The 23,011-nt window shown below is 40.3% G+C and overlaps 1 protein-coding gene across 5 annotated transcripts in view; it reads right to left on the bottom strand.

The window, feature by feature from the left end:
- The window catches only part of numb (NUMB endocytic adaptor protein), a 60,023-nt gene that overhangs the window by 17,862 nt on the left and 19,150 nt on the right, over nt 1-23,011 (bottom strand). For all 5 annotated transcript variants that reach the window (XM_084742084.1, XM_084742088.1, XM_084742085.1 and 2 more), the window contains exons 2-3: nt 6,938-7,074; nt 169-243 (exon numbers count right to left, since the gene is read on the bottom strand). In XM_084742084.1, the coding sequence (XP_084598210.1) occupies nt 169-243; nt 6,938-7,063 (201 nt within the window). In that variant the 5' untranslated portion in view covers nt 7,064-7,074. The remainder of the gene's footprint in view (nt 1-168; nt 244-6,937; nt 7,075-23,011) is intronic.

The raw sequence follows: 23,011 nt of genomic DNA, 5'->3' as shown, positions 1-23,011 counted from the left end.
CTGCAGTGAAATAGAGGAAATGTTAGAAGGAGTCAGTGGGATGTTGGAAGCACAGTGAAGGAAACTAACAGAGGAAAAGATAAGAGACAGATAAAAAGAAAAGAGGGATGTCTGGTATTTAGCAGCCTCATTCCTGGAAGTCCAGAGAGGTTTTCTAGAGAGACCTACCGTTTTGAGCCGCTTCACTGCATCCTCGCAGATGTGCATGCCTCGGGACTCCTCCACCTCCACATGTCCCAGGTACTGCAGAGTAGAGATAGATAGGGAGAAAGGAAGAGAGAGCGTGAGTAATGCTGTGACAAACCTGTCCTGTGGCGATCGCTACTGAAGTTTAAGTAAGGTTACAATAATAAACTTCAGAATGAGATTTGGTATTTAAATGAGTCCAGACTGTCTGATATCCCCTGGTAGGCAGGCGCTGGTGATTTATACACCTAATTAATTACCATTTTGAGGTCAATCGCAGTCCAATTGCTCCCTAGTTGATTCCTAATTTAGTCTATGGAGAAAATGCTAAACACTTTCCTGAGAAATATAAATGGGCAAGTGGGCAAATTTAACAGCAAGTGTGTGATTCTTTGAGGAAAGGATTACATGACAAACGCAAACACATTAACGGGTAAAAACAAAGCTGCTCTCTCCTTGTACACTCAGCATGGTCAACATGCAGCCAGCTCCTTTGTGTTCCTGTGAACTAGGATGTCTTTTTTCTTTTTTCTGAGTGGCTCATCACAACACAGCTGAGATCAGGCAAGATAATATTGTCAGTTGCAGAAACGTGACATTTCTGGTGGTTGTGTAATCTTTTTGGTATGATCTGTAAATTATTGTGCAACATTGTAAGTCCCAGGAATACAGTACTGTCCTCTCACAGCAATATATTATGGCGGGGGCAGGTTGTTTGACATGAAATAGACTAGAAACTGTCTCTACCAACATGGATGAAGGCCAAGAGCCAAAACCCACTGTCTCACAAAAAGCTGTTTATACAATAAGTGCTGATGGAGTTTTGACATTTCAAGACTTTTTCCCTTCTCCATGCAACATCTTCACTATATAACATTAAAGCCTCAAGAAATTTGGCTTGGAACAGCAAAAATGCACACATAATATCAAAGCTGACTGTGTCATTAAGGATCCACAAAAATCAGAGTGAAAATAAGCATTCACAGAGAAAACCCAGTCCAAAAAACAGCCCACTTTGCTATTCAAACCATTTCTCAAGTATGACATCTCTCTCAAGGGCACTGGCATGGACACTAGGCAGTGTACTGCTGTATACTGGCAAGAATCTGCTGCATACGATACACATCACGACACAGGGGTTACAATTCAACATACTGCAATATATTGCAATACTGTAAGCAAGGTGATATATGACAATCTTTTTAAATCTAATTTTAGGTTAAGTAAGTTTATATTGTTATATAAATAAAATGGCTGAGTACAGCACTGCCATAAATCTTTGCAAGTAAACTGCTAATTATAAATGGTGATACTCAAGTGTGTCCATATTGTCTTATACCCCTACTGCTATGGACGTGGTCAGCAGCATAACGTAGTTGAGCCACCTGAAAAAAAAAAAAGAAAACTAAAAAAAGAAAGGATTAGTTCAGATTCACAATAAATAAAATATTCTAAATACATATTTAAAGTGATATTTATTTTTTTTAGATGGACATGTCTAAAATACATTTTGCTGCTGGCCTTATCCACAGCAGTTCATTGTGTATCTTCCATGCTGGTACTCCTCTAATGCACTATCATTAAGTACATCATACAACCCTACTTCAAATAATCTAAACTATGCCTTAAAGACTATTTTTCTTCTCCATGCAGCTTGGAGGTCGATACATTTGTGCCAGAATTAACTGCACTGCTTCCACTAATGTCAAAAACAATCAGTAAAGTTTTAAAAATATACACTATAAAACATTAACGTTCAAGGATAAAGACAGGAGGCGCTTTATCATCATACATGCCATTAATTTAACGACTGAGATAACTGTTAAAGATAGTCATCCAGGGACTAATTAATCAAGAAACGGGACGCATCAGGATCTGTCAGGCTCAGCTCAGAAAATCGCAGTGAATTATCGATCACAACATAGATTTGCTCCAATTCCCAATTTCCTGGGGGAGACCCTGCGCTCCAGCCATGCAGCAACCCACATTCAGGAATTACACGGTAATCCTAAGTGAGTGGGTTTATCTTCAAATGAATGAACGGAAAAGGCTGTCTCCTCCAGCGCCATCCTCCCAGTCCCCTGCTCCCCTCCTCCCCTCCTCCTGGACCTGAAGCAGCATCTCACCCTGCTGTGTGTCGCTGTGTGTCACAACCCTGACCGCCACAGAGGCCATTGTGTGTGCGGAGCTGGAGAGGAAGTCCTTACCCTTTCCTTATAGATACACACACCAAGTGACGCTGACCGACGCCCGTCTCCCCCGCCCTCCGGCCCTGCTATTTTGAGAATGTGACGCCACAGATGTGAGTCACATTGTCGGCGTTTGTGAATACACATGTGTACACACACAGGCACGTAAACACGCGGGTATGTACACAAAGGGGATCAGCCTGAAGACGTAGCTGAGGTGAGATGAGTAAACGCAGGGGAGGCTTGAAGTGTCACAACTGATGCTTTATTGTAGCATCACTGCATCCTGTTAGTAACTAATTGCTAGCAACAACAAGTGAGGCGGAAAGAGTCGCTTTTAACAGATGTGCTCGGTTCAACCAAAGCAAAAAATAATAATAATAACAGTGTACGTGAATTTGGTTCTGAAATCCTGGTTTGTTTGCGGGCTCATTCAAGGATTAGTTACACTTGGCACTAATCCTAAAGTGGACCAGGATTAGATGCAGTTTATTTATCATGATATTTGTATTATTGTGCTGTTACAGCCACCGCACTGCAGGGTGTCCCTGAGTATATTACAAGTCCAATGGGCCACCAGGCTTCAGTTGACCCCCCACCAGGCCTAAGAATGCAGGACTTTTATTTTCAGGGGATGTATTTTAAAATACAGCAGTGCTCATCAATAAGGATTGCCCGCTTGCCTGGGGCAAGTAAAATATCATGACGGGCAAGTAAACCTGTCAACTCACTTGCCCAACCACATATGCAGTAAAAAAAATAAGTTAATTTTTTACACTATTTTGCTAATCGATTTATCATTCATGTATTTTTTTTCAAATTTTTGGGGGGTTAAGTGACATGTATAGTTACAGTGGGGCGACTCTGTCGGACACATGGATATAGTGGTTGGAAAGCACATCAACATGGTGAGAAAAATGTGTTGAATAACTGACTAATTTATAACACATGACACTGTAATATTTTCACAGTTTAGTCAGCTTTTAGCACTGATTTAATATAGGGCCCTATGAAATCAGCTTTATGGGTTTTTTAAATTCTCAACTCCATGACTCCAGCTGTGATTACTTTACCACAGAAATTACAAGGCCAACATTAATGCTGCCATCAGTCTGTCACTGGCCCATGCCGGGCTCCAATGAAAAAAGACACTTGGCTGTCCCTCCCCCATCAAAAGAAACTTGCCACCGGGCCAAACAGCTTTACTAGGGGAAACCCTGCACTGCTCGTGTTTGATGAAGAACCACATAAGATGAGATCTTGTATTTGCATTTCCCTGCCCCTGGGGTGGATTTTCCAGCTGTAATGGGCCAGCAGAGGTAACACAATGGGAACGCCATGTGACACCCTGGGTTACGCTTAAATTCACTTGAAGCAACCGATAGTTATGTTTCCATCAAAATGTACCACAAATTTTAAAAGAGTTTCTAAGTAAATCGAGAAACAAAATGCAAAGGAATGCTTGTTTCCATTCACTATCTTTCTCGTGAATCAGTTACTGCACCTTTAAAGTGAAGAAGGCTACGTCAGCTCTGTGTGGAGCATTCATGGATATATTACACAGCAACGGAGAAACAGCTGATCGGTCATGTGAATCAAATGTTTGTTATGTCCGAACTTATTCAGAAAAGGTGCATAAACGCATTAATAGAAAAAAAAATTTGCAGTTTCCATTAAACGTTTTTAATGTGATAATTAAAAATGTCTCATAGAAACATGGCTACCGAAGATTGATACTGGTCATACGTCTATACGGTAAATATCTTCACCTGTTAGCTTAGTTGAATAATAATGACTGGAGGGAAACAGCTATCCTAGCTCTACCCAAAGGTAACAAAAAAGCACCTCCAGCTCAGAAGCGCTGAAGGTGGCACGGGTACAATGCAGCATATCAAATCAATATCAATTAAGCGGAACTGGTTTTGTTGATGCAATTCTCTGGATGTACTCCAGATGGATTCCAGGAATTAATTCCAGGTATTGGCCATAGATCAGCATCAGTGAAAAATTCTGTCAGATTCGATAAAAACTCCATGCTGTACAGAGCATTACAAACTCCTCCTGTCTTATGTGTGAATAACGGCACAAAACAAGCTGACACAAAAAACACAAGCATTCATTTCCATACAAATAAGCCTACATGGTCTAAACCAAGGATGTATAAATACTTTTCCTTCTCATCTCTTCTGGTTGATAAACACACACAAGCAATCTAATCTCACACCCATTTCCAGCCTTCATTTCCATACAAAAAAAGCAAGTCTACATTTTTATGCCTCTGACAATCACCTTGAATCATGAATAACTGTCTGTCACTGCAATTTCAGCTTGAAAATAACATACACAAGCATAAATGTACACACAAAAAATATGAATGATGCTTAACATGACACGCCACTAACAGGCTCAGCACAGTTCGAGGTGAAAACTCAGTGGTCAGTGGAGAACTGGGTTTATACCATGCTTATTAAAGTAGCTTTGTAGTGGGAGAAGCCCCAAAGCACAGCCCTAAAGGATCATTTCATCCCGTCTTGACAGCTCCACCTGCCCTCCTTTTCCCTCCACACCAATTTCAAACAGCCTTTCTTCTTCTCTTTCTCCACTGCATCTCCTCTCCTACCCTCTGTTGGTTACTCCTCAGTGCGGCAGTCAGTGATAATCTCACCGCAACTATTCCAACCCACACAACTGGGCTCCTCTGAGGCACCTAGAGCGGGAGACGGGAGCAGGAGGGGGAGGAGGGATACAGAGGAGTAGCATGGTAGGTTGCACCGGCATGATGAAAGCCAGTGCAGAGTGAAAGAAAAAAACAAAAACGGCTGGTGGAGAAGTGTGTGTGGCTGCAGAAGTACAAGAAGGAAAGCATGACAATAAGAGGTTAAGTTAATTGTTCCTTTGCACAAAGTGGCTGACCTGTAATTCACTGACTGTTTTCACCACTTTAACAGTTTACCGGAAGATTTTTAGAGCAGAGCAAGATTTTGCAACCCAAGTTTAAAATGTGGCAAGTTTACAGTTACACAGCCTGGTGTGCTTTGTTCCTTTATTCCTTCATTTTTCACACTGGTAATGTACGTGAAACGTATGTACAAATAACTTGAAGCCAGGATCCAAATCTAGTGTCTATATGTCCAATTTAAAGAAATAATCCCAAAGATTTTCATTCAAATAAATGTCTCTTAAGATTTTGATTAAGATCTTGGTCTCTGTAAGTATGTTTTGGCCTCAAAATGTTTTTTTCCTGACTAACTCCAAACAAATGGGGCAGTTTATCACCAAAGTGACTGCTAACTGAATTTCACTATACTCTGCTGTAACTAGCCTCCGAGCTGCCGTTAGCTCAGTTAGCTGTGTAGCTAAAGGCCCTAAAATGACTGGAGTCTGGCCAGACTTCAGGACATTTGCGGGACACTGAGGAAAAGTTTATTTCGAGCCCCGGCATTGTGAATAAATGGTCACTATGGCTGAACAAATTTCAAAAACAAGCGCAAATCCAAAGACAAAGCAACAAATCTGACATTCAGATGAAGGCAAAAAACAGCGAAGCAACTGTCAGCAAGGAAAAACCAGAGCAAGCATCATCAGTGTTGTCTTGCCAAAATGGAGAGCAATGAAAGAGGAAAAGGGACTGAGGGGAGATACAGATGTGTTTCAGATACAGATGTACCACTAACATTTACAAAAAGAAAATCTACTCCACCTTAACTGCAGACAAATTTAAAGGTCAGAAATCTCAGATAGTATTAAAACCTGTCCGCTACCTTCCTTTACTTTCTCACCACAGTCACTTCCACCTCCCTCCGCTTACTGCATTTTCAATTCCTGTTTCTTGCTCAAGAAAAAAAAAAAAGAAAACAACTAGATGAAGCCAAACACACAGGCGGCATCAAACCACAAACTGTACACTGAGTAATGTACAATCCACATCAACTGACCAAAGTTTAAATATTCAGAGGAAAACTTTCTCTTTCTGGACCCTGTGGTTTTCAATTCCTCTTTATTCTGAGTGAAGAGAGTTTTAGACCCATGTCATGAGAGGAAGTGTACCGTTGCACTTCTGTTTGCAAAAGTGGAAGGTTTTGTTGCCAAAACATGGCGAACTCTCCACTCCATCAACTGCAGCACAGCAGGTCCAGTTTGGACAATGAAGATGTACCCCGTGTGCAGACAGATAATGCATCGCCTACTGAGTCGCACGTCACTCAATTGTTATTCATTGGCTATAATGAAACATATTCTATTTTTATGTTTTAGTAGATGTTTCGAGTGGTTCTCTACTACTTGCGGAACAGAAATCAATTGTGCACACACATCCCACAGGTTTGGAAGGCTCCAGCAGATAATCTTGCAACCTAGATAAAAGGTGTGTTCACAGTCTCTGAATGCTTATGATTAATCACAAGCAGCGTCCTTGGGGAGCCAAGCAGCCTGCAGGTTTCTCAGAGGTACGAGTGTGCTACAGTAAGGTCAGCGCTGCATTCTGCGTGTGAGAGATTGCGTGTCTGTGAAATGTGTGCGTGAGTTTTTGTATCCAGGTACATTTATGTGTGAGGGAGAGTCACCTTGACTGCAAAGCTACATTTGCCGCTGCGGACCGCCTCCTCATCTGTCTGCCACTGGTGCGGCCGACTCGATTCCGGGACGTAGACGTCTTTCTTCCGGCGGAAGCTCTGCCGTAGCTTATTCATCGCTGAGCTCCCTGTGAGTGGTGAGAGACATTTGATTAATCCCAGGGTGAAAATTGGGCTGTCAGCAGCAGCTAAATAAAAAGGTGCAGCACTGGCTGGAAAGCTGGAGAAATAACACAGAAAGGCAACAGTTAGAAAGGTGACAGCAGAACATATCAAGTAATAAAAAGTCTGGGAAATGAACCAATTCACGTACAGTCTGTAATGTATGTCAACACAGAAATTAGTCAACTTCCCGTGGTTGACAGCAGATAAGAAGCTGAATCACAGTTCCAGAGTGCCTCTTTAATACGTCCTGTTTAATGCCTGTAAATAGTAATGCTTTAAATACTGACATCAGTGTACATCATAGTGAACTGGTGTCTCTGACTCACAAGGAGGAACAAAAGAGTTGGAGCCAGAGTCTCTGTAGTGTTAGGAGTCAAGGTGGCCCAAATAAAAGGGAACAGAGGACACTGAGGGCAGTCTGTTGCTCCTACTGAGAACTTTTTACCTAATGATAACACCAGCACTACAAGATTAAAAATAAGTGACAATCCAGATTATTACCCATGACCACAATAAATGTTTTAGCATATTAATACTAATGTGCTTTACTGGGGCTGCAATTACATGTAGGTCAAGAGCATATTCACAAAACTGGGGTTAACATCCAGTAACAACTGTTTTCCTCACTAACGCTGCCTCCAGTACAACATGTACACCGTGTAACACAAAGATGTTAAAGGTAACGTTATAAGCAAGGCATGCCAATTTCTTTGTTGTTAACTGCAAGAACCATCACATAAGTCTTAATCTAACATTACTTCCATCATCTGAGGAGGTGATGACCCAGTGAATAAACTTTACTTTTGATGGAAATGTCTCTGCAGCAACTGGAAAACACTTTAAGGTGCACTAAATTAACCATTTTACTTCTGACTGCTTTCTTAACGAGAGTCAGAACAAAGCAAGTTTCGCTTCAAAATTGAGCACACTGATTCATGTACTTATATTTATATGCTTTGGGTTTTCTGCCTAATAAATGCTGCTGAGATGCCAGAACCCAAACCCAAACTGCCCGCCAGTAAGTTTCCTTAAAAACTGTGTCTTCATGTTCAGTCTATTTTTTGAGCCTAGGTCTCGCATTAGGGCAGATTTTCAAACACTAATGGTCTCCAAAAACCTTAAAACAACGCAATTAATTAGGCTGAAAGCATGACTTTAAACAGTGCATGTACCTTCTTGGCCTTGGGAGGAGATTAGGAGGCACAAAAAAGCAGAGACCTAATTAAAAGTTGCTGATCCAAACTAGAGCTGAGAGGTGCATCCATCATCGAAAGCCTGGCTCACGTCTCCCATAGCAACTCATAACTGAGGACCAGAAGTCATTCAGCCATGCAATTCTAACTTTTAACACGTGAGCAGAGCATATTCCTTGACTAACAAGTTGTACCCATTAACTTCTGAGCTGATGAGGATCGGGCAGGATTAAAGGTCTTTAATCCAGAAGAACTGAGTGTCCACACACACACACACACACACACACACACACACACACACACACACACACACACACACACACCAAGCGCAAGCAGCAACATAGGAGCGTTCACATGCACGCACACTCACAGCGACCACACACATATGCACCTACTTAACTACAGACACACTCACAGGACTGAGCTGTCTGTTTGCATAGTGAAACCTGTCCTGTGTGCTCTGGCTGGGGGTAGAAAGTGTGCTTGAGGTGAGGCTCTTTTATCTGTCCGTGTCAGGCTCCTGCTCTGTTGGCAGCACAATGAAGCTTTCAGCTCTGACCAGGCCACCGAAACACACATAAACACAGCAAACTTCCTACTGTCACTAAAGGGCAGGGGACTGGAGTGGACCATTGACTCAGGAAATGTCTCAAGAGCCTGAATCTGCCATGTGCAATAGCATATTTCTGCACTTTAAATTGCTTTATTGCTCCAACAAATCACACATGACAAAGTTGAACCTTGGCCTGGGCAATACAACAGTGTGTATTTATCTGCAGTAGACACTGCATCGATAGCAATATGAAAACTGTTCAATAAATATCAACGGTTTCCCTTAAAATCAGAATCAGCAGAATTATTCCGAGCTGTTCATAAACACACAAGCAAGGTATTGTTGAATTGTTCATTCCCAGGATGTGAAATACCAACATTTTGGGTTGGTACAGCATCCTGAGCACAGTAAAATAATGAGAAAATTAGAAAATTCAGGCAAAGGGCTGCAGGGTCTCTGCAGATACAGCTACCACCACACACTTGTAGTGGGTCTGAAGTGATGATTGACAAGGATTATGTTCATATGAGTCTATACATTTTTTCTTTCAGGAAAATGATGCATTTTATGACTTTAAATTCATTAAATGCAAACCTCTATGAAAGCATATAATGAACATGCCCGGGCTCATAACCATCCTGTCATATCCCTTGATAACAGAGCGTGAGTAATATGCAGCCAATCATTTACAGGTGTGTTGTTCAGTTGAACCATTGACATGTGACAACAACAAAAGCAGCATGGAGTGAGGAAAACAACTGCAGACAGAGTGGAAACTGTCATACTAAAGGACAGGTCAGCTCACCTGTATGGCAGTTTCAAGTCTATTACTTACATGCCTTAATAAATCAAACTCAAAGTCAGGTTGTTAAATTCAAAATAAATTGGTTAAATTCAGCCCTTTTCTCCTCGTCTGCATTATGGCATTCCTACACCTCAAATTCAAGCATTTTTCAGGGTGCATTTTCAAGCTTTTCCACCACCTTACAGCTGTGGTAAATTAGGCATACATATTTATGTCCATATACTCAAAATGATTAGGCTATTTCATGTCTTCATCACACTGAATCAACTTTTTAATAAAAATAAATGTTTCAGCTAGCCCAGCCATAGTTAAACATGCTGCAATTTTACAGGACAACTACATTTTATGAACTAAGTACGACTTCTAAATGACATCTAGTCAGCTGTCCAAATGAGTGGTAGTGTGGCCAAACTTGCAACCCAACAACCCATATTCAAGCAGAGATTTTGGCTTTAGGTAGTGGATTTTTGTCTCCCTTTTTCCCACGTGTGCTGTAATGGAAACTCTTGCTATTGTGTGGTGCAGCCAGCACCTCTATTTTCTATTGTTTGTCGTCTTCATCATCACTGACAGAAAGACAATCATGGCCTCTGAGTCTTACTGTAGGTAGAGATACAAATTCACAAAGTGAGCCATTTTGGAAATAAAGGGCATAAATGACAACTAAAAAGGTGTAAAACAGGTGCTTAGACGTGTTAAAACACCTGCTTTGTAGTATGAGCCAAATATCTCTGCAGGTGTCATGATAAAGTACCCAGGCTCACTCCAGTGCATATAAAAATGTGTGCTTGTGTGTGTGTTTGTGTGCGTGCATTTGACTGTGCACAAGTTGTAGCCTGCAGTAGAGTGAAGTGTTTGAAAACAAGACGACTGAGTGAGAGGGAAAAAATATTGCTTCATCCCTCACTCCCGCTCTCTCATAACACACTGGTTTATTTAGGTCATATCATGTTTGGGCTCACTGCAGTGCCAGTGACAGGCTGCATGCTTCTTCCAGCCTGCAGAGTGAAGAGGAGGAGCAGGAGGAAAACAGATTTGTCTGCTCCTGAGCACCTCGTCTTCGGTGCGACAAATTAAGGCGCTTGTTTCCAATATGCTACGCACGCATTTTGAGTAAATGTTGTCGCCTTAAATTTACTTGTCATATTCACCAAACACGAAACACCACTGAGTGCCAGTGTTTATGAACATCTTGTGAATATGTAAACAGAGCTAAATCTGTAAGAAAATAGTTTGCGGCACTGTAGAATGATGTACTTGTATGTAGGCAGTGCTCTATAAAACAGGTTTTTCAGAATGTGAAACAGCTGTGTTTTGGCACTGGCGATCAAGTTTGCCATCTTGACAACCACACATTTTCTGTGAAAAACAACCAGCTGAAGGTAGTTTTATAGCTGCAAAGATTGATCATTTATCCATTAGTATGTCACCTATTTTTTCACTTAATCTATGTATGAAGTTGATAAAAATGACAGAAATACGTGAAGCCAATAGTGGAGAACTCAAAAAGACTGAATTTATGGTATAACATTTGCGATATAAAACAAAATCACAGCACATTTGAGAAGCTGGAACGGAAAATATCTGGTCTTTTTGCTTTAATTTAAAGTTGTACTATTCAATCTCAATGAATAAAATATTTTGTATGTGAAATGGTTCATACAGTGACAAACCCACAGACGAGAATCATTGACTCTACAGTTCTCCTCAGCTCTACAGAGGGTTTTTTTTCTACATCTTTAAGCCCATTATTTTGGTTTTCTGACCCACAAACTGTGCTCTTATCAGCCTTGTTTCCAGCAGCAAAAAAGCTCTGATAAAACAGCCTCCACTAAAACGCAGCCGAACAAAGTTAGTCACTAGCTGGTGAAAGCAGTGGAGTGTTTAGCAGCTAAGGAGTCTAATAAAGCTAATAAATGTTGCTCTGTCTCTGCTGCATGTGTAAGTCGGTAACGGTTTGCTTCACCATGACAACTTTAACAGGTGATAATATGTCGTAATATGTTGTATTAACACCTCGTTCCATTTTTCTGTTAATGGTTTTTTCAAACAAGTTTTTGACATGAAATTCTGGATGAAGTAGCCACCAACTCAGACTTGAGTGCATAACAAAGGATGTTTCCTTTCCTGGGGACTGACAGAGGAAAAACACTAATATGCAACGATTCCACTGATGAAACATTCCCCAGGAACTACAAACTTTTAGAGGAACTTTCCACCATAGGGATCTGGATCTAAATTAAGTTCTGGAGACATTATTTTACCACCCCCAAAAGTCCCATGGGTTTGACAATAAAACCATGGCCTGATGGCCCATGGCCACAAAAGGTTACTCTGTGGCCACCAAATATACCATGTAGGTGGCCACCAAGTTTTATCCTCTTACTGCAACCCAATTCTTTTGCACCTTTTAGTTGAACATTTTAAGAAAACAGTGGACAGTAATTGTGGCCAGCTTGCTACCGATATCTAAGGGGTACTGAAATATAGGTTTACTAAGCCAACTGAAACTGCTAACATGATCCTGACAGAAAAAGCAGAAACACAACAGATATAAAAAAACTGAAACCCAACTAAACCCACAAGCGTCACAGCTAAAGAAGGTTGTGTAGCTGTGTGAAGTTGCATTAAACTGCCTATTTTGTATTGTTTTTACATGAATTTACCACCAAAAATTGTCTTTGGCCACCAAATTTAAAAAAATTAAGTATAAAAACTGCTGTCACTTTTTCACACAACAGCGGACTAATCTTTGCGGGTCTTTAGATTACAGTGGAAATGCAGACAGAGACAGGCCTATGGAACCTTTTAGTTCCTTGAAAAGTAGTTCATGGGACTAAAAGTTCTGGGTACTTTGGGTGGAAACACAGCTATAGTCTGGGATTTTGGGGGATTTTTTTTAGTTTCAGGGTGGGGGAGCGATTCATCTCACAGCTCCATTAATACCCTATAGTTTTCAATGCCTCTTCTCACAGCACCTTTGAAAACTCACCTTCTAAATCACTTAACACTTGTTCTACTGCCAGCTTACATCCCACACACCTTCTCTCCAGTGTACTGTGTCTAAGAGACACAAAATAAGGAGAGAGCAGGAATGTACTGAAACCACACATACTCATATGCGTGGGAAAGGAAGCGTATGTTTGAAAAAAAAAAGTGTATATATGATGAGTGCTTGCACCTGCTGCTTGAGTGTACAACATGTGTAACTATTTGCAGCAATTTGATATGAGCAGTGTTGCCAAAATTTAACACATTTGGAATGAAAGACCTGCTAGAAAATCTGAACACCCCAACAAGATGTTAATACTTTCTTCTCCAAAGCGCTCGCCTCCAACTTCCTTTTATTTCGAATCAGAGGCTGCTTTACCATGATTGATAGTAGGGCTACACAACATGGAAAAGGCATATTGTGATTATTTTGACTGAAACTGTGATTGCAATATGCTACACTATTAGTAGGAATGATCATTTCTTAATTATTGAATTAAAAATACTCATTTAAATTGGGATGACCTGATATTTACTGGAGTCTACCAAACAATCGTGTTTTCTTACATCTGAAGAACAGGACATCTATGCAGCATTATAGTACTTCAATATAATGCTGTTTTCTCACACGTTTCCCCTTTTTCAAAAAATTCTGATCTGGCTCTGCAATTTAAATACTTATGATTTCTACAATGTTGTGATTAACTGTTTAACCCTAATGGGCTTATTTCAGTTTTTGAATATGAATTCAGTTTTTTTTTAGAGGCATTTCTTCATCAAAGGTATCTTGGGATTTACTGTGCTTCTCTGTGCAACAGTACTGGCACCAAAGACTGGCACCAAGCGGAGACAAGAAGACATGCACAAATCCTTATTTTGTTTTTTGTTTTTTGTTTTTTTCACATGGGCAGCAACAGGAAATTGTGGCAATTTCAGTATTTTCAATACTCAGCCCTGCTTGGATTTCTTAAAACTTCTGTTATAAATTACATATTTATGAGATCAGAATGGATGAACAGAACAGATAGCAATTCGTTGAGGTCATGTAGTATAGTGCCTGTACTACTTGAACATTTGCCACTGATTTGAACCAGCGCATATCTGAACCTGGGCTCCTCGATCCTGCTCTCAACCTCAGTTTAAACCTTGTCTGTTGATGGCTTGGCTTTGGTGTGACAGCAGTTATGATAAATAAAAAATAAAGCGTTCATAAATTCAATCCACATATTCATAAGTATTTACACTATATTTATGCATATTGCTGAACAATAAAGTGTGTCTGTGTCAACTGCAACAGCCAGGGATTAACTGGTAAAAGCAGACTGGTAGGTCAAGCGCAGGTTGAACACATGTTCATTATCCCATGTCAAACAAGGCATTTGTGTATGAAATTTGCATTAGCAGCAGTACCACGAGCATTAGGTAACTCTATTGTGTGTGTGTGTGTCTGTGTGTGTGTGCGTGTGTGTCTGTGTGTGTGTGTGTGTGTGTGTGTGTGTGCGTGTGTGCGTGTGTGCGTGTGTGTGTGTGTGTGTGTGTGTGTGTGTGTGTGTGTGGTGTTGGCAGGAAGGTGAGCAGTGACCGGGATGAAGGCCAGGCAGAGTGGACCAGAGGGAGTGCAAAAGCACAGAATGAGCAGTGAGGGGGAAAGTCTGGATGTGTCGGCCTGGTGCAGAGTGCTGGGGTGGGTGGGTGGATGGGTGGGGGTCATGTGAGGTGGGTTTAGCCCTTGTTTTGGCCGGGAGCCAGAAAAAAAAAAAGTGGCATGGAGGGAGGAAAGGTGAGAGACAAAGATGGAGCAGCAAATTCAGACAGGGTGAGGTGAAAAGAAGGTTAAGGAAGGGAGAAGTCGATAATAAGTGGCAGGACGGACAGAGGGAAGAAAAATAATTAGGATGGAACAGAATTAACATAGAGGGAGAGAAAACAGGGCAGAGAAGCTGAGCGGTAAGGTGGAGGTGGAGGAGTCAGGGGTAAAAATGAATTTGCACAGTTTGCCTTAGGTTTGTATTCCAGACTCATTATAAATAAGGATAATGTTCCTCAGAGCAACAGTACATCTTCAAAAGTAGTTTTTAACTGGATTAAAAAAATCAAATCAATGAAACCGTGTGACCTCAAGCAGGTAAACCAAACCTGCAGTAGAACAGACACTTATAGCTTCTGACTCTGGCAAATACTTCATAGACATTGTTATCTTCATAGGCATTAATGGCAGTAGTACAAAGAATTACACTGGTTTTATCCTTTGAAGTGAAGCTGACAAATACAGCTAAATATAAATGGAGTGACTTCTAAATTTTGCTGTTTGTACATCTACAAAGCAAAACACTGTTTCCCAACTGAGGAATGTGAAGCAGCACCCTTAATGCAACATGCGGTTTTTTGTGTCTGTCTATTTTGTGACTCCACGGCTGAAATCAGTGATTTTACCTTGCAGAACACATGAGTTGCTGATCTACTCTTGCTTTAATTTGTTAATTTGTGCTATTGTGTTAATTTAGTATTTCAAAAGAATGGGTCAGATTAACCAAAGTCATACAAAAAGTGCCTTAAAAAACCTTTTGTTGTGAACTCCATCCACAACAGGACATTGCTTAGCTTCTATGTTGGTGGTCCTGCTGTTCGGCACAACCGGCATCTATTCACTGGTTATCAATAAGCACCCCATACAACCCCACTTCAAACAACCCAAACAATCCCACTAATGAAGTTACTTGCTTTGGATTTATTTCTCTGCCTCTTCAACTTCTTTCTATTCTTCTTCTTCCATTCTGAGCGACCAACACTTTAGTCTTAGCTACTGCTTTTCATAGATAAAGCTTTTCTGTCAACAACAAATATCCCAGCATAACATACTTATTTTGGGCCACTTAGGGATAGACCAACCAAAGTAAGCCATAAATGGGGGGGGGGGGTATTTTGTTTTTGTTTTTGTTTTTTTTGTTATTAAGGCTGCTCCTTAATAGTCAACTAAACCGTCAGTGAAAAGAGTCTTAGTCAACTTCTTTCAAGGACTGTGCCTTGCCATTACACCTGGTACCAAAGTATTAGGGGACTGCTGAAACAGTGACCTATTATAACACTAAAGTCTTTAAGTCATTTTGAATGCCCCAAAAGTACATATTTAAATTAGGCACGGCAGACGTAATAATTACTCAAATCAGATTTTTCATTCACTGACAGCATTAAAACATGTTTGTCTAAATCTTGTCAAAAGGAAACGTCCATGAGCCAGCTCTTAGAGCATCAAAAATAAAATAAAATACTTGGGCAATATTTAATTTACTTTCAAAAGTACAAAGGGAATGAATAAAGGATAGAAAGGCAGGGAGGGGGATTGGGGGGCTGGAGGGGAAAAAAGCGGGTGGGGAGGTAAAGGCTTTGGTTTAGGAAAGCAGGAGCTGAACCCTGCTGGAGCTGTCACAACTCCTATAGTCTGGTGCCGTGAGGATCTCTGGCTGTTCTCCTACCAGCACTAATGAGGACAATTACACAAGGACCATTTATACGCTCTCTCTGTTCATATACACAGAAACAAGCAACAGTGAATGAACAAAAAAAAACAAAAAAAACATGTAACTCTCTGAAGACTCTCACATGCAATATCATCAATGTACTCAGCGGACAATAATGGACATGAGCACACAGAGAACAATGGTGAAGAGAGACACAGGACAACAACAAAATAAAACCAAAGAGATAAAAGAGAAAGAAACGGACTTTTCCTTCATTCGGTGCTGTGATGCTGTTCTGGAAGGAGGGAGGGGGAACTGCTGCTGGCTGTAGATGTAACAGTATTTGAATAATCTCTCCAGGAATGGAAAACTGATTAATCCTTGCAGAAGGATCCTAGGGATGAGTACAGCGGTTGGGTTTCAAAGAAGAGATGGGGAGGGAGGGAGAGGCTAGGACAGTGAGTGAGCGTGAGAGCAAGAGACAGAGGAAGAGAAAGAACGGGCAGCAATTCAAGTCAAAAAAAAAAAAAAGCCCCACTGTCTCCTTTCACGACTTGCCCAACCACTTTGCCAGCCGTAACTCTTCATCCTATTTTATACTTCTCGGTTCAGGAAATTCCATGTTATCTGTGTTCAGACTGAATTTATAGTTTTGGAGAGCAACAATGGGATAGGATAGACTCAATCAATAAGGCCAGCCAGCCATCCGTAATGCAAAGCATGCCTGGCCGTCGTATCTGCTGGGCCCTGTTATCGGGGAGAAGGCCGGCTTGAGGTGATAGTGCGTCTGTTCTGCACCCAAACGGCCATATGAGGAGAGAATCTGAAAAATGCTGTTCCGTGGTAATCCAATTTTCCGGGCCCCAGTTTGTAGCTTGGCATGCTTATGTAAAAAGAGGGGTAGAAAAAAAACAAGGAGGAAATCTGGATGAAAGTGTGCAGTGCATCAAAAGAAAAGCCAAGCCAGGCCACATGGGAAAGGCTAAGAGAAGCCCAATGTCAGGGCAAACTGTGGTACCAGGTGAGTAGGCCGGGGCATCTGTACTCAATAACCTTACAGGTATCAACTGAAATAACCCAGTACCAAGTGGTACGGATTTTCCTGGCGGCTAATTTCCCCGTTGACTAAGCAGAAATTTGTATTTCGACTAGTCGACTGGTAAAAGTAAGAAAACACTCACCAAACAGTCAAAATTGAGTTATTAAGCAATAATGTACTTATTAAAAGCCATTCATCACATTCTCCAATAATGAAATCATATTTTAAATGCCACTGAAATATGTGCCACTTTACAGTGTACATTATGAAAATCATCCATTATCATGCAAAACATGGCAAGAACTCACAGAATGCATTATCTTTTTAGACTAAACATGATCACAGCATCAGCAAGTAAACATTAGCTGCCACACAGCGTGAGTACCATTAGCAGTGCTAGTCCTAGCAGCTTGCTCTGTTTGCAGGTCCACATGCCTATGCTGAATGTGGTTGCACATTCTGGTCGAGTGGTTATATGCAGGTTAAGTCTGACACAGCCAACACAGAACTTTATTTTCATTTTCTAGATCAAAATACTGTCAAACCATGCTGGTTTCATGAGGTGTCATCTGCCCCACTTTGCTGTTTCCGGCCCATTCAGGCTTTGGCATGGGAAGAATGGCTGGTGTCTGCCAGTGCTGCAGCCATGGCTGATGGTAAGCCGCTTTCTAACAACTTACAGGCCACAGTCAAATGGTGTTGTGCATTAATAAAATGTTAATTAACAGTCTAACCAACTAGTATTTCTGGTGCTGACTAGCAAGCGTAGCAACATATAATCATTCAGTTGACTAAACACACATCTCTAATAGTATCAAAACTTCTCCAGTCAAACAAAACCTGCATACGATCCTTTTTGTACTCAGATCTAGAAAAAAGCCTGTTTGTATGGTTTTGCTCGCAGGCAATCAACACAAGCACTGTTCTATTTAATTCAATGTGTGATTTGCCCACTACCACAGCAGCTACAACCCCTACAGTCTGTGGTGTGGTGAAATCAAGCATGGTGTATTTGATGGACTCAGCAGTGCTTTGGTGTCTGATTAAAATAAATGCATAAATTGCAAGATTATTTCAGGGATGTTTCCATTAACATAATGGGTAAAGAATAAAGTTAAGTTTTTTTCCTTTTCTTCAATGTTTACGTGTATAAATCTTATTTATTCATGGACTTATAAAATATAAGACTTTTATTACACTTTGCTTGACTTTTATTTTAAGTAATATATAAATTAGTTTTTTGTGGCCTCACTAGTTTAATATTCCTACCTGATGTCATCACTGGTCTCCTCTATAGCAGACACTGTCACTGACCTCATATCTGTCTCCTTCACCCCTTGCCTGTGTTTTTCTCCACTAATTCATATGGTCAGACAAGCCTTGTTTAATAGCTTTGAATAAATTACACATCTTGCTAATGCAATTTTTCAATATAAATAATATTTAGAAATTAATCACTTGATATCAAGTGACTGTTCCTACACTTCCACCACTTCCCCTGTCTCTCCTGATTCTCTTCTCTCCTCTCTCTCTCTCTCTCTCCCTCTCTCCCTCTCTCCCTCTATCCCTCTCTCCCTCTCTCTCTCTCTCTCTCTCTCTCTCTCTCTTTCTCTTCTTTCTCTCCATTCTCACACCTGAATCACATGAACTTTGTGTTAAGGAGGTTTAAAAAATACAGCAGTCAAACCACATTTAAAAAACATGAAATTTTAATTTTAAATTATATTCGTATTGGATCAGTTAGGAAATCCTTTGGAGAAATCAGTTTTTAAATAAACTCAATAATATCTCATTGAAAACAAATCTAAAATGTCACTAAATGAAATCATATTCCTGACATCTAAATACTAAATGATGTTTTGAACGAATGAAGAACATATTTCAGTACCAGACCCTTCCTCCCACAGTTGCAAGACCTGTCGTTTTACTAGTAGTAGCTTTAGCTAACCTGAATATTTACAAGCCTCATCTTGATACACTGACATAACTTACCCACTGTCTTTCAACCACTTTGTAAAGCTTTTTTTCATCCCTTCGAAAGATTTCTCCTTCTCACTCTTCCATTTTCTATTTTGTTCCCCCGAGAGCTTTCTTTTCTGCCTCTCCATCTTTAACTCCGTCATTTGATGTGACAACACGAAGCAAATGAAGAAAAAAAAAAAAAGCTCCAGCGCGTGCTCGAGGGGGCACGCACTGGAACGCCTATAGTGTGTGTGGGAGGGGGCGAGAGGAGCGGTGCCTAATTAGTGACATGCCCCTCTGTTATTGATCATATCATTTACACATGCATAAACAGCTGTTAAATACAGAAAATGCCGACTCGAAATAATTTTTCCCCCATCGCTTTGGCGCCCCCTCTAGTGTGGCGCCCCTATGCGCCGCATATAGTGCTTACCCACTTTTTGCGCCACTGGCTGTGGTACTGCAGGAGGTACCAAGAGGTGCAAGAGGTAATTTTTCTGTATTTTCATTACCAATAACTGCGAAACTAATACAATAAAACTGTTAACAACAGGGGATGAAAATTTTACAACAGACATGTAATGTTATTGCTCTGGACTACAACTGATCTAATGACAGTCTGCTATTGACATTCAATGTTCAAGTGCATGAGAACAATGAGAGATGGGAAGTCCAGCTGATTCCCTTCATTAATGCTAATCATTAATACTAACCCCTTAATGTGATATTCTGGGTCACATGCATCAGTACAGAATTAATTACTGTATCCTAGTTTGCCACTTGGGTAGTTTGACCTAAATTCAGGCTATTCAGTGTCCGTATACTGTATACATTCAGTAGTGGCATGCTATATACACCAAATAATGGGATCTCTGCTGGAAATGTGCAGAGTTTCTCCCTGTACCAGAGTCTATTTCTCTAGCACTCCTCTATCTGTGCTGAGTTTTTTTTCTGTTCAAAAAGATAGCTTTCCCCAGAGAAAACACATTTTGGAATACCCAAAATAGAGAAGGTTTATAAAGAGATTTGTCTTTCTCAAGAGAGACAAATTTGGTCCAGATGTCTCGTATGTACTGTGCATGCATGGCCCAGTTAACACTACTGATGTGAGAGATCACTTCAGTGATTAAGCTGAATATCCATCAAAACCACACAAAAACTGACAAATAAGCTCGCTGGCACTCTAATGATCCTGGTAGTGTTGTTTCAATAAAATTATGTATTTCTGTACTAAAATGTTATTAAACATACAGTAAGTAAAGGCAACATTATCATACTAAATAAAGGGATTGAGTTTGAGTAGAGATTACTGTATTATTGGACATAAATTGACAGTGTCTGGGTCAATTCTGGAGGAGATGACGTTTATTATTACAGATGATGATTATTACGTTTATGGTAGAGATGCAGCGATTGCAATTTTCTTAGCTGATTCCAATTTCCAATTTTTATCAGGGTCTGACTTGCCAATTCCAATTTCTTTCTAAGAACTGTAATTGACAGCATTCACAAACATTTTTGCAACTTTTCTTGTAAAATATTAGATGTTCATAATAAGACACTGACTATTAAATATTCATTAAATACTATTTAAATTTTCTCCAGCCAGGTTACAGCCAGGGCTTATTATAGTTTTACATTAAGATTATGAATCAGCTGAATGTGATCTCACGAGATCATGGAATCTCGCAGGATTTCGCGGGACATGATTTCACATGATCTCCCGTGGAAGCAGATGTAAACAAACTGGAGACGGACACTGTGCAACAGTTTGCTGCAGTAAAACTTTGCCGTGAGAAAAATAGATGCAGAAGTTAAACGAGTCTGGACGAGAAAATGTTTGAGGAGACACATCAACACAGGTTCTTTATTCTTCAGCCAGAACAGGAGGTGAGATTTTAACTGTGCCTCTGTGAACAGCAGTCTGCTGGCTAACATTAGCCTGAAGAGCTACAAGTTTACGGCCGTTTTGCAACATTATCAGCTGCTCTGTCTCGTTGTAGACTATCTGTCTTCTCTTTATCCTGTTCTTGGAATCTGTCACTAACACCATCTTCAAGCAAGCATGTGTCTGAGTGTGTGTAGCTGTCGTCAGCGCTGTGTTGATATCACAGTCAGTTTGTCTGCTGCATGCATGACGTGACCATTGTGCAGAACATGTGTGACAATGACGGGCACAGAATCGGATATGTGACGCTGAAAACTAGCCGATTCCGGTCTCTGGCCGGTTGATCGGTTCAAATTCCTAGTTGGTAAAAAATATGATGTGGCATCAGTGTTATGTCCAAACTGTTTTGTTTTGTTTTTTTAAACTAATCGGTTCCCATAAATGTGCACAGTTGTGGTCTATCTCTGTCACCAGATTCGTTTGCACATTCACAAACATATTAATGACGATTTTCAAATCGCACATCTACTTCAGAGAACATGATTATAAGTGAGCACTATCTTATGGCCACTTACAAAAAAAACTGCACTTATACTATATAAAATAAGTTCAGGGAACAACTAGCAGAACTGCCACGGCAGACCAGAGTGAGTCAGTGAAGTGATGCAAGTAAGTGAAACAAAGTTATTAAACTATAGGGCTATTTTTTATGTGAAATTAAAAAAAGAAATCAATTTGGGGTATAGTTATTAAGTCTGGGACAGCTGAAAGTAAAATTCCTGACACAGAGGAAAAAGTTCATTTCAAGTCCTCTTTATATGTGAAGGTTCTTAATCAGTTCAGTTTTAAGCTTATGAAAGTCTTGCGTAATTTTGAGTTACAATTCTCTTTTTTTAACCTGGCAAAACAGATTTTTAATACAGCTGTAACCCCCAAATTAGGATTACTTCTGGCTTCATCATAGCCAATTACTATAATTGACTTCAAAAGGCTGAACTTAAAATAATAACAGCAGTGTGTCCACGCTGGTGGAAAGAGAGACTGTTAGTAAACAAGTCTAACTCTTTGCCAGCTGCTCCGGTTCAGCACCCCGCTCTCCGCTTCAATGACCTGTATACGTTGGACCATGTGTCCCCACAATAATCAGTATCACTCTATTTGCCAGGTACAACACGTGTCCGTACAGTGATCCAAAGACACAATCTGACAGCAATGTCAAAAAGATGGCAGCAGATACAAGAGAAGTGCAAAACAAACATGATCTGGAGGCTACAAGGTCTTGACCTGCAATTTAACCCGTTCTTTGCTGCAGTGCACAACTGTAAAGATCAGCTAAAGTTAGAAAGCATCACTAGTTTGACAGCAAGCTGAACGAATAAAAATAGGGCTGCACAATTAATCAAAATATGGCCAAGTGTAATATCTAAATTTCAGAGGGTGCAGTTCTTTGCTTAAGGTAAAATGTGTGACATAACAGCACTGTAATGTAATGCTGCAGAGACGTCCTGGTCTACAGATTATGTCCTCCAAATGTAAGAAAGCATGTTTGTTTGGTACAGACCCTGACAAATGTCAAATCTTCATGATTTTAGCTGATTTTTTTTTTTTGTGAAATTGAAAATTGTAATTAAAATACTCAAAGAAGTCTCGGGCTGGGTACTTCCAAAAAAGTTTTGACAGTTATTTATATTTTTTTATATAGTGTATAATGCTGTACAGATATTCCATCGTTTTTTTCATTTTAGTCCAGTTATTCAGGTTAAGTGCTCAGAGTAAAAACCATTTCCCCTACTGGTTTCATGTCTTTGAACAGCTTCTTCCTTTGAAGTGAGTAACTGTACTTTGTCTGATGTATTTTCTTTTTGTTAGAGTCAATTTTTCAAAAATTGTTACTGAAAAAGTATTGGTCAAGAACCAGTATTAAAGCTGCGGTACTGGTGCCGGTATTTTATTTTTGAACAACATCCAGCCCTCAACAGGTCAGCAGGAAAATGAGTCGGTATTTGTATTC

This window comes from Lutjanus erythropterus, chromosome 18 (genome assembly GCF_056507025.1).
Source record: "Lutjanus erythropterus isolate fLutEry1 chromosome 18, fLutEry1.hap2, whole genome shotgun sequence".
Taxonomy (NCBI): domain Eukaryota; kingdom Metazoa; phylum Chordata; class Actinopteri; order Lutjaniformes; family Lutjanidae; genus Lutjanus; species Lutjanus erythropterus.
This window is presented reverse-complemented; position numbering and strand designations above follow the sequence as displayed.